This window comes from Panulirus ornatus, chromosome 8, assembly GCF_036320965.1.
Source record: "Panulirus ornatus isolate Po-2019 chromosome 8, ASM3632096v1, whole genome shotgun sequence".
Taxonomy (NCBI): Eukaryota; Metazoa; Arthropoda; class Malacostraca; order Decapoda; family Palinuridae; genus Panulirus; species Panulirus ornatus.
Genome location: NC_092231.1, coordinates 45158523 through 45171519, shown reverse-complemented (window position 1 = coordinate 45171519; position 12997 = coordinate 45158523). Strand labels below are relative to the sequence as shown.

At 39.9% G+C, this 12997-nt stretch overlaps 1 protein-coding gene across 5 annotated transcripts in view; it reads left to right on the top strand.

Annotated features, from left to right (window-relative positions):
- LOC139749930 (uncharacterized) overlaps positions 1-12112 on the top strand; it is a 100144-nt gene extending 88032 nt beyond the window's left edge. For all 5 annotated transcript variants that reach the window (XM_071664351.1, XM_071664349.1, XM_071664350.1 and 2 more), the window contains 3 exons: positions 5017-5222; positions 5696-5981; positions 11040-12112. In XM_071664351.1, coding sequence (XP_071520452.1) covers positions 5017-5222; positions 5696-5981; positions 11040-11239 — 692 coding nt within the window. In that variant the 3' untranslated portion in view covers positions 11240-12112. The remainder of the gene's footprint in view (positions 1-5016; positions 5223-5695; positions 5982-11039) is intronic.
- The last annotated feature ends 885 nt before the right edge of the window (positions 12113-12997 follow it).

Sequence of the window (12997 nt, the reverse complement as noted above, 5' to 3'; positions counted from 1 at the left end):
ACCTTTGAAACATATATCCTTTTTGTCAATCTTTCCTCACTCATTCTCTCCACATGTCCAAACCATTTCAACGCACCCTCCTCTGCTCTCTCAACCACACTCTCTTTATTACCACACATCTCTCTTACCCTTTCATTGCTTACTTGATCAAACCACCTCACACCACATATTGTCCTCAAACATTTAATTTCCAACACATCCACCCTCCTCCACACAACCCTATCTATAGCCCACGCCTTGCAACCATATAACATTGTTGGAACCACTATTACTTCAAAAATACCCATTTTTGCTCTGAGATAACATTTTCGCCTTCCACACATTCTTCAATGTTCCCAGAACCTCTGCCCCCCCCCCCCCCCCTTCCGATTCGGTGACTAGCACTATATATATATAATTGGAGATGGAAAGATGGAGTGAAAAAGATTTTGAGTGATCGGGGCCTGAACATGCAGGAGGGTGAAAGGCGGGCAAGGAATAGAGTGAATTGGATCGATTTGGTATACTGGGGTCGATGTGCTGTCATTGGATTGAATCAGGGCATGTGAAGCGTCTGGGGTAAACCATGGAAAGCTCTGTGGGGCCTGTATGTGGAAAGGGAGCTGTGGTTTCGGGCATTATTACATGACAGCTAGAGACTGAGTGTGAACGAATGGGGCCTTTGTTGTCTTTTCCTAGTGCTACCTCGCACACATGAGGGGGGAGGGGGATGTTATTCCATGTGTGGCGAGGTGGCGATGGGAATGAATAAGGGCAGACAGTATGAATTATGTTCATGTGTATATATGTATATGTCTGTGTGTGTATATATATGTGTACATTGAGATGTATAGGTATGTATATTTGCGTGTGTGGACGTGTATGTAGATACATGTGTATGGGGGTGGGTTGGGCTATTTCTTTCGTCTGTTTCCTTGCGCTACCTTGCAAACGCGGAAGACAGCGACAAAGCAAAATAAATAAATAATAAATAGATAAATAGATATATTATTATTATTATTTTTATACTTATTCGCTGTCTCCCGCATTAGCAAGGTAGCACAAGGAAACAGACGAAAGAATGACCCAACCCACCCACATACACATGTATAGACATGTGTGAAGAAGTACCAGGAGTGACTGAGTGCAGAATGGAAAAAGGTGAGAGCAAAGGACGTAAAGGGATTGGGGGAGGAATGGGATGTATTTAGGGAAGCAGTGATGGCTTGTGCAAAAGATGCTTGTGGCATGAGAAAGGTGGAAGGTGGGCAGATTAGAAAGGGTAGTGAGTGGTGGGATGAAGAGGTAAGATTATTAGTGAAAGAGAAGAGAAAGGCATTTAGTCGATTTTTGCAGGGAAGTAGTGTAAATGATTGGGAGATGTATAAAAGAAAGAGGCAGGAGGTCAAGAGAAAGGTGCAAGAGGTGAAAAACAGGGCAAATGAGAGTTGGGGTGAGAGAGTATCATTAAATCTTAGGGACAATAAAAAGATGTTTTGGAAGGAAGTAAAAAAAGTGCGTAAGACAAGAGAACAAATGGGAACATCGGTGAAGGGGGCTAATGGGGGGGTAATAACAAGTACTTGTAGTGGTGATGTGAGAAGAAGATGGGGTGAGTATTTTGAAGTTTGTTGAACGTGTTTAATGATAGAGTGGCAGATATAGGGTGTTTTGGTCGAGGTGGTGTGCAAAGTGAGAGGGTTAGGGAGAATGATTTGGTAAACAGAGAAGAGGTAGTGAAAGCTTTGCAGAAGATGAAAACTGGCAAGATGGCGGGTTTAGATGGTATTGCAGTGGAATTTATTAAAAAAAAGGGGGTGACTGTGTTGTTGACTGGTTGGTGAGGATATTCAATGTATGTATGGCTCATGGTGAAGTGCCTGAGGATTGGCGAAATGCATGTATAGTGCCATTGTACAAAGGCAAAGAGGATAAAGGTGAGTGTTCAGATTACAGAGGTATAAGTTTGTTGAGTATACCTGGGAAATTTTATTGGAGGGTATTGATTGAGAGGGTGAAGGCATGTACAGAGCATCAGATTGGTGAAGAGGATTGTGGTTTCAGAAGTGGTAGAGGATGTGTGGATCAGGTGTTTGCTTTGAAGAATGTATATGAGAAATATTTAGAAAAACAAATGGATTTGTATGTAGCATTTATGGATCTGGAGAAGGCATATGATAGAGCAGATAGAGATGCTCTGTGGAAGGTATTAAGAGTATATGGTGTGGGAGGCAAGTTGCTAGAAGCAGTGAAAAGATTTTATCGAGGATGTAAGGCATGTGCATGAGTAGAAAGAGAGGAAAGTGATTGGTTTTCAGTGAATGTCAGCTTACAGCAGGGGTGCGTGATGTCTCCATGGTTGTTTAATTTGTTTATGGATGGGGTTGTTAGGGAGATGAATGCAAGAGTTTTGGAGAGAGGGGCAAGTATGCATTCTGTTGTGGATGAGAGGCCTTGGGGAGTGAGTCAATTGTTGTTTTCTGATGATTCAGCACTGGTGGCTGATTCGGCTGAGAAACTGTAGAAGCTGGTGACTGAGTTTGGTAAAGTGTGTAAAAGAAGAAAGCTGAAAATAAATGTGAATAAGAGGGACAAGTCAATTTGGAGGTAAGTTTGAATGGAGAGAAAGTGGAGGAACTGAAGTGTTTTAGGTATCTGGGAGTGGATTTGGCAGCGGATGGAACCATGGAAGCGGAAGTGAGTCACAGGGTGGGGGAGGGGGCAAAAGTTCTGGGAGCGTTGAAGAATGTGTAGAAGGCAAGAACATTATCTCGGAAAGCAAAAATGGACATGTTTGAAGGAAAAGTGGTTCCAACAGTGTTATATGGATGCAAGGCGTGGGCTGTAAATAGGGCTGTGCAGAGGTCGGTAGATGTGTTGGAAATGAGATGTTTGAGGACAATATTTGGTGTGAGGTGGTTTGATCGAGTGAGTAATGAAAGGGTAAGAGAGGTGTGTGGTGATAAAAAGAGCGTGGTTGAGAGAGCAGAAGAGGGTGTATTGAAAGGGTTTGGTCACATGAAGAGAATGAGTGAGGAAAGATTGACAAAGAGGATATATGTGTCAGAGGTAGAGGGAAAGAGAAGTGAGAGACCAAATTGGAGGTGGAAGGATGGAGTGAAAAAGATTTTGAGCAGTTGGGGTGTGAACATGCAGGAGGGTGAAAGGTGTGCAAGGAATAGAGTGAATTGGTGAAGTAGCACCAGGAAAAGACAACAAAGGCCACATTTCGTTCACACTCAGTCTCTAGCTGTCATGTATAATGCACCGAAACCACAGCTCCCTTTCCACATCCAGGCCCCACAAAACTTTCCATGATTTACCCCTGACGCTTCACATGCCCTGGTTTAATACATTGACAGCATGTCAACCCAGTATACCACATTGTTCCAATTCCCTCTATTCCTTGCACGCCTTTCACCCTCCTGCATGTTTACACCCCGATTGCTCAGAATCTTTTTCACTCCATCCTTCCACCTCCAATTTGGTCTCCCACTTCTCCTCTTTCCCTCCACCTATGACACATATATCCTCTTTGTCAACCTTTCCTCGTTCATTCTCTCCATGTGACCAAACCATTTCAGCACACCCTCTTGTGCTCTCTCAGCCACACTTTTTATTACCACACATCTCTCTTACCCTTTCATTACTTACTTGATCAAACCACCTCACACCATATATTGTCCTCAAACATCTCATTTCCAACACATCCACCCTCCTCCGAACAACCCTATCTATAGTCTATATCTCACAACTATATAACATTGTTAGAACCACTATTCCTTCAAATATACCCATTTTTGCTTTCCAAGATAATGTTCCCGCCTTCCACACATTCTTCAACGCTCCCAGAACCTTTGCCCCCTCCCCCACCCTGTGACTCATATACATATATAGTGTTATTGGGAAGGCCTTAGCTGCCCGAGCTGTCTCAGCCAACATTAAGGAAAAAAGCAGCATGGACCAGGGTAGGGAACATGACAACCACTTTTGTGTTGGCTCTGTACTGTCTTTATCCCCCAAGCATGTTTACCTCTCTAGTTGTCAGTTGTGAGTCAACTAGTACATGTAACTGTAGCATTGTCTTTTTATCAACTTCATCAGCCAGTTGGACTTCCTTCTCATTTCCATTAATTTTCATTACATCAGTCTTTTGTTTACTGATGTTGATTCCAGATTTTGTGTAGTTATCTACTTGTACAGTACTGAGAGGGTTCCACACCCGTGGGGTCCCATCTTTTGAACTCTCTGAACCAGCAAGCATCTTTTTAACTTTAGTTTACTGCCAGCATTCACCGTTTCATCACATGCTGTATTCCAGCCATCCACTGCTGTGATGTTGAAAAATTATTTTTCACATCCATTTTGATAAGCATCTTGTTTAGGAGAATTGCTTCATACATCCATTTTGATTAGCTTCATGGTTTGACTTTTGGCTGCTTTCTCACAGTATTCAGGAAGTATTGTTTGTGTCCTTACGATTTCGTCTAATTCCAGCCATGTGTCCACCATAGATAACACATTTTTGGCAAAATCAAGATCCATAGAACTTCTAATCTACATATGTGCCCTTTTCTTTACTCCCTTTTACTTGCAAATTGTTCTTGATGTAGATTTCATATAAAATGTAGGTGAGAGTACACACCTACATCAGTGTACTCTCCACTCTGAACCAGCCACTGCGTTGTCATCTAACTTGACATGGCTTCACAAACCATCATATCAGTTTTCCATTGGTCAAACAGTTTTCAGAGGTATGTCATGATGCTCTGCTACTTTACTTATTCCCTTTCCTTATACGGAGTCATATATCTTTTCTTGATTATTAAAAGCACAGAATATTGATCTTTCATATTCACATTTCTATGCAACTTGCCTTATAGTGAATACTGCACCCATTTTCCTGTTGACTTTACTCTTCAAAGTTGCACTTCTCCACTATTAGATCACAGGTATACATTAGTTAACAGAGAATGAGATGAACAAAAGTTTTCACTAATACTTGATACATTTCCTCATTTTTACTTTCTGACACAGAGGCCCAACAGAAGCTGGCTGCACTGAAAGCAGCTAATCCAGACCTAACTGCTGCTGAGCTCCTGAAACGCAGCATGGAAGCACAGAGAGAGGAAGTTCAGAAACAAACAGGCATTACTCTCCCATCATATTATAACCCTGCTGCCATGAACCCCATGAAATTTGCTGAACAGGAACGCAAGAAGAAACTCCTCTGGGGCAACAAAGTAAGGCATTTCAAAGCATTTCAGGTATCATGTTTATCATTGAATACTACAGTAATATATCCCAGTGATTAATGGAAGGGGAAACTGTCTCATGGTTATGTTTCTTAAAATCAGTCAAAACCCTGGTGTTTAATGTTTGTAAATTTTTTTTGCAGTAAGAGACTGGATAGTAGAGTGGTTAAGATTTGATTTTAAATGAATTAAAAGTTTGAAAACTGAATGTATTAGAGGTTGTAAAATTAGCAGGGTACATGGTAAGTGTGACACATCAGTCAAAACTCAAGGTACAGTGTCACTGCATGCACTCACTGGCAGGTAATTAGGATAATGTGTTATGTCAACAAATGTTATCAAGAGGGCATTAATGTCATGTAGTTTAATACATTGTTAAGCATCCTTTCTTATTTTTTTTAAGTTCTCTATTTTCTTGATAGAGCGTCAAAAATGTCAAAATGTCTCTCTTTCTCTTACAGAATAAAACTCCAACAGAGCTTCCCATCAGCATCAGTACCCCTGAAGTTCCAGTGGCTGGCAGTGCCAGCTCTACTAGCTTCAGTGGATTTAGAGGAAATGTTCCAATATCCCTTATGGGGACAGGTCACAGGCCTATCCCAGGAATTGGGTCGGGACCTCCACCAGGAGGTAATAATAGTGGTGGTAGTGGCCAGGCAGCTTTGTGGGCCAACACGAGATTCTCTAATGACAAGGATGGCAAGATGGCTGAAAAGTTTCGCAGGCTCATGGGTGTAAAAAACTCAGGTGAGGTTAATGAAATACATATTTGCCATATTCTGCTAATTTTCATAATTCAAATTTTGATGTATTAGTACAGGGATTCCTTCATGATTGTATAGTGGGAAGCTCTTTTACTTTTATTTTCATTTTTCTTCTTTTCATTTTTTCATGTTTGATCTCCATTTGCTTGCACTCATTCTCTAGCAGTCATGTGTAATGCACCAAAACCACACCTCCCTCTTCACTACCAAGCCTTTCTGACCTTTCTGTGGTTTACCCAGGCTGCTTCACATGCCAGAATTATACCTTTTTTAATAGCTGCTGATGAAACTAGCATAAACTGGTAAATTATTATCTATTTATTATACTTAATTGCCGTCTCCCATCCACTCATATACACACAGATATACATAAATGTCTATACATGCAAATATACATGCATGGTGGAAAGATCACAAATGACCACGTGATCAAGTATATTCCTATGAGTCCATGTGGTTTCATAGGAATATTTTTATTTTATTATATTTTGTCGCTGTCTCCTGCATTAGCGAGGTAGCGCAAGGAAACAGATGAAAGAATGGCCCAACCCACCCACATACACATGTATATACATGAACGCCCACACATGCACATATACATACCTATACATTTCCACATATACATACACAGACATATATACCCATGTCCGTAATCATACTTGCTGCCTTCATCCATTCCCGTCGCCACTTCGCCACATAAACTGGAAAATTATTTATTTATTATACTTAATCGCCGTCTCCCATGTTATTAAGGTAATGCAAGGAAACAGACAAAAGTATGGCCCACCCCACCGACATACACATGTATATACATAAACATTCCACACGCACATATACATACCTATACATTTCAACGTATACATACATATACATACACAGATATATACATATATACACGTCCATAATCATACTCTCAGCCTTTAACCATTCCTGTTGCCACCCCGCCACACATGAAATAACATCCCCCATGAAATAGTGCACACGAGGTAGCACTAGGAAAAGACAAAAAAGGCCACATTCATTCAGACTCAGTCTCTAGCTGTCATGTGTAATGCACCAAAACCACAGCTATCTTTCCACATCCAGGGCCCACAAAACTTTCGATGGTTTACCCCAGACACTTCACATGCCGTGGTTCAATCCATTGACAGCACGTCGGCTCTGGTATACCACATCGTTCCAATTCATTCCATTCCTTGCATGCCTTTCACCCTCCTGTATGTTCAGGCCCTGATCGCTCAAAATGAACGAAATTGTAGTTACTCAGAAAATAGGAAAAATAAAAGCATAAATGCAAATAGATTATAGAATGGTATAACACACTGTAAAGCTTGTAGAGCAGAGTTGTTTGATGATGGTTTATTGAGTAGTTTTGACTTTCCTTTGAATTTTGCATGACCTTTCAAAGTCCATGAATGTTATTTCATTTAACTTTTTGTCTTGAACTTTTTCCATCACCTACCTAAGTATAAACAACTGCTTCACACACCATTTTCCCTTCTCTGTTTTTTGCCATGTTTATAAAATACTCAGACTTTACTATTCTTGTTCTTTGGAAGCATTCCTTGGTGCATCCCATCCCATAAAAGGAAACCCCTCTAACTGTTGCCTCATTGCTCTCATCTTCCAACTCTTAGAGTCTTCAGAACCCCTTAACTTTCACTTTCTTAAACACTTTGTATCCCTTTCCCTTCTTTCTTATCACCAGTATGGATTTTGCAGAGCAAGGTCTGCTGGTGAGCTTTCCTATGTGACTCGCCTCTGGGCCTTCTCTCATTAGGAATTTTGGCAGAACTCATCATCACCTAAATCATCAAAGCATTTGACTGTGGCATTAGTCATTAATAGAGCTACTTTCCTTTCAGTCCTATCAGTAGTGTTTTTCTTTGGGTCTGTCCTATCACCTCCTCTCATATGTTTCTTAGTAAATGATCATCTCTCGACTTCTTCAAACCTTATTCACTCTTGTGTTAAATGATCTGACTTTGAGTACTGCAGCTCATTTTCCTTCCCTTCATCCATTTGATACATGTTCCCATTCTTCTTTGTCACATATATCCTCTCTGAGGTCAGACCTGTGCAGTATCTCAGATTGGGGATGCAACACTCTATTTAAATTTGAGTGCTGAAATGCAATTTCTTCCTATATCTTTAAGAGTTGTACGTTTTCCTCTATTCCTTTTTAAAACCCCACAATTCAGCCATACATAATATAAGCATGGCTGTAGCCATATCCTCCTCTCTATCCTGGAAACCCCACTCATACAACTTTGGGAAGTTTATATAGGTTCCATAATTATTATTATTGTAAGTAGCTATTTCATATCTTCAGGAATTTTATATGCTTTAGGATGTTCTACTGCTTATACATCTGAGATGGCACTTCCTCCATCCCTTTAATTCTTTTGGCCTCAGCTTTCCTCAACATCCCTTTCTGTACACTGTGATATTGCTGCTCTCTCCCTTTTTTTACAGATGTTTTGGTCACTGTTCTTATGAGCTTCCAGCCCCAAAAACTTAGTTAAGAGGCACAGGGCTGACTGCTGCTTCCCACAGTTTCTGAGTGGAGGCTGGCGACACAAGAATGGACCTTATTCTCTCAAATGGCTAAGCTTCGGAATTCTCTTCCTCTTGTTTTTCCTTCTTCATATAACCTTTCTACCTTGTGAGAGCTAGGTCTCCACACCCCTGTGAAGCCCTGATTGATATCATGTCTCTTTTCCTCTATATTTCTTTTTGCCAAGATGGCCTTTGGTTTGGGTTTACTTTGTCTGTGCTATGTTGGCCATTGTAAATATAATTAAAAAACTTCCTTCTTCCTCCTCCTTTATGCCCTTCAGATGTTGTGACTGCTTTTGAACATATTCTATTTTTAACTTTCTGTAGCCTCTTGTTCTGATCCACTCAGTTTAATACATGACAGTACCTTTTGTTACATTGTTCTATATCATGACTGTTGATTTCTGTTTCCCAGCACATTTCTAAAGAGATGGTTCAGATCTGCATAATTGCTACATTTGCATCTTTTTCTCTTGATTTGGTTTTCTTCTATATCAAAGTTACTGTTTCCTGACAACATGAAATACAATCACTTATCTCTTTTTCTTTCTTAGAGTATTATATTTGATTATCGATTATGTGATGTTATGTATGTGGTTGAGGTTTTATATGAGATATGAGGTTGTACTTTAAAGACAATATCAAATGATAGAGGAAGTAAGGGCAAGGGTCTTTGACCCCAACTCCACTCACTCATGTATACTTATTTACAGCACCATGCATTCCCAATCACAACTCTTCTCACACTGCACAACTTTACTTTTTCCCCATTGTCTTATACCAGGAGGACTCCTTGTCCCTCATTTATACCCTCATAATCCACAGCACCCACCCAAGGGTTCATATCTCCAAACTCCAGAATTCAGTTCCTGAAATCAGAACTACCAAAGTACTCGCTCAGCTCCTGTAAGAATACGTCTCTCATATTCATCCTTCTCACTTTCAGATGCATAAACATTAATCCACCTCTCATAACCTACCCTCATTCCAACCTATAAGTTTCTTGGACTTGTTTACTTTCTTCCACAGTCTGACTGCTCTTTCAGATGTGCCATGTCTTCCTTCATTTTTGTCCTTTCAATAACTCCAGATTTTACTCATGTGACATCCCCTATCAGTTTTTCCCATTACCCCTTTACCCCTTTACCCTTGTTTCATTCAGAGCCAAAAGATCGTGGTTTCTCTCATCAAACATGGGATTTATTTCTCCTTTCTTATCTTCCTTGTTACAGCCTCGCACATTCATCATTTTACAGTATAATATTTTTCATGCACACTTGAATATTTTGTTGCACTGTCACGCTAAAAAGTCATGCCATCATACTTAGCGATAGTGCCATTCTACTCAAAGGGTTAGGTGATTTTTTACCATGGGTGAAATATGATTCAGTATATCCCAAAAACATGAACGTTTTTTTTTTTTTTTTTTTTATTATACTTTGTCGCTGTCTCCCGCGTTTGCGAGGTAGCGCAAGGAAACAGACGAAAGAAATGGCCCAACCCCCCCCCCCATACACATGTATATACATACGTCCACACACGCAAATATACATACCTACACAGCTTTCCATGGCTTACCCCAGACGCTTCACATGCCCTGCTTCAATCCACTGACAGCACGTCAACCCCGGTATACCACATCGCTCCAATTCACTCTATTCCTTGCCCTCCTTTCACCCTCCTGCATGTTCAGGCCCCGATCACACAAAATCTTTTTCACTCCATCTTTCCACCTCCAATTTGGTCTCCCTCTTCTCCTTGTTCCCTCCACCTCCGACACATATATCCTCTTGGTCAATCTTTCCTCACTCATCCTCTCCATGTGCCCAAACCACTTCAAAACACCCTCTTCTGCTCTCTCAACCACGCTCTTTCTATTTCCACACATCTCTCTTACCCTTACGTTACTCACTCGATCAAACCACCTCACACCACACATTGTCCTCAAACATCTCATTTCCAGCACATCCATCCTCCTGCGCACAACTCTATCCATAGCCCACGCCTCGCAACCATACAACATTGTTGGAACCACTATTCCTTCAAACATACCCATTTTTGCTTTCCGAGATAATGTTCTCGACTTCCACACATTCTTCAAGGCCCCCAGGATTTTCGCCCCCTCCCCCACCCTATGATCCACTTCCGCTGCCAGATCCACTCCCAGATATCTAAAACACTTCACTTCCTCCAGTTTTTCTCCAGTCAAACTCACCTCCCAATTGACTTGACCCTCAACCCTACTGTACCTAATAACCTTGCTCTTATTCACATTTACTCTTAACTTTCTTCTTCCACACACTTTTCCAAACTCAGTCACCAGCTTCTGCAGTTTCTCACATTATTATATTACGTTTAATATTATTACGTTTTTGATTCAGTAATATCCTTTTACCTTCTTTTCAACTCACAATCGTGTATTTATGTATGTCCCTCATTTTAAACCAGGTATTCCCAGTCACCAGTTTTATGTACTTTGCAGGTGACACAGCCAGCTCTGGGAACAAAGAATCTCCTGCTGGTCCTGGCAGCACTAGAGAGAATCCTGGGATAGACATTCTCCAGAAGCAAGAGACGATGTTTTCTTCAATGGAGAGGCAGTATGAGATGGCAAGAATTGCCACACATACTCATAAAGGTTTTGGTTTGGGATTTACTAGTCAATCTTTTGTGCCGAAGTAATGATGTCAGTACTAATTATCGAAGATTTTCTTAGTTTCATTGTGTTCCTGAAATTTTTGTTGACCCTTATGAAAGCATGATATGAAAGAGAACTGTATCATCAAAGTCAGGCATTTCTTGCTGATACTGATTTAAGTATTTGTCATGCAGGAATACTTTTAATGGTCGGTTGTATAATATGTTAGTAAGGCAGATTACATTGCATAATGTGCATTATACAGATGTTTATATTAGTAAAGATGTGGTTGCTGTATAATGTAAGTTTCCTTACATACTGTAATTATACATATTGTATTGTTTTACTTGAAGTCTATGCATTTATTTATTTTTTTCCACTTAATAAAGGTGATGAATTTTTCATATATATTTTTACATTCTTGAAAAGAATTCACGAAGGAAATGAGATGAATTTTTAATGTAATTTTTTCATTTAGAGACACAGCTTATTTGTAATGATTATTTTTCATCTTTTTATCAATAAGCTGAACTACCATGCCATACTATGCTGTCTTATTATTTGGATCATACTGTCTTTGCTACTAGAACTAGGTGTGAAAAGCAGGGATGCAGCAACAGAAAATGGTGATTCTGCATAAGGGTCAAAGTGACAAAATCTCATCTAGTCATGACAAGATTCAGACATATGGCATTAGTATCATAAATTGTCAGAGTACTTAATATCTCATTAATTATTTTGGCACTGTAGCTTTGTTAGCATACAACTGAGCTAACATATTTTTGGAAAGGATGAATGTTTAAATATGTATACACGTTTATGAAAATTAAAAAAAAACAGTAATTGCCTGCACTGGAAGCATAGAAAAATGATAGCTGATGAGTGATTCAGCAATCCTCTAATAAATGTTATTTCTATGCTTGAGTTATATTACCCCATGGAAAGATGCACATGAAAGGACATAGTAGTTATTTTCATAGATAAAGTGCTTTTACTGAATTAAAACACTGTAACACTTATGTTTGTAGATACAGAGTTTAAACAGAAAGTGACACCATGTCACTTTTAGCTGGTTTTGAAATTGGTGAAGTAGAACTGGAAGTTTTGACATACTGAGAGAATGGGTGAGGAAAGGTTGACAAAGTGAAGGGAACAAGGAGAGCAGGGAAACCAAATTGGAGATGGAAGGATGGTGCAAAAAAGATTGTGTGATTGTGGCCTGAACTTGCAGGAGGGTGAAAGGCATGTACTGAATAGTGATTCTTGTCGTTGTTGAACCGGTGTTTGTAGTATTTTGAAAGTAAATAGTGTTCAGAACACAAATGAGAGATGGTAACATGTACATACCTGAAGATTGTGGTTTTAGATGGTAGGTAGTATCAAGTTTAAAACTAGGTTGGGAGGGTACCTGTTTAGAACCTAAGTCATTACTGTGTTTATGTATTTTGTCATTATTGTGTTTGATACAGATAGGGGATCTGTGAGTATGGGTTGTTGAAATGCGAGGAAGGGGTGAACTTCTTGTGTCTGGAATTTGTGGTTGGAATGGGAGGGGTTAACCGTAGTGCCGGACAAAAAAGTGAGTGCCAACCATATTGAAGTCAATTTTATTGGAAGTATTTTTTTTATTCTTTGTGCAGTTATTGAATGTGTATAGTTGCTAGGCAGCCAGTGATTGTTTTAAGAGCCTTCTTTTGTGTGGTTTGAAATAAGCTGTTTGCCTTTGACAGTGGGTGACCAGTTTAGTGAGTTGGTTTTGGGTGAAGCAGATGAACTATTTGTAGAGGATACTGAGGGATTCT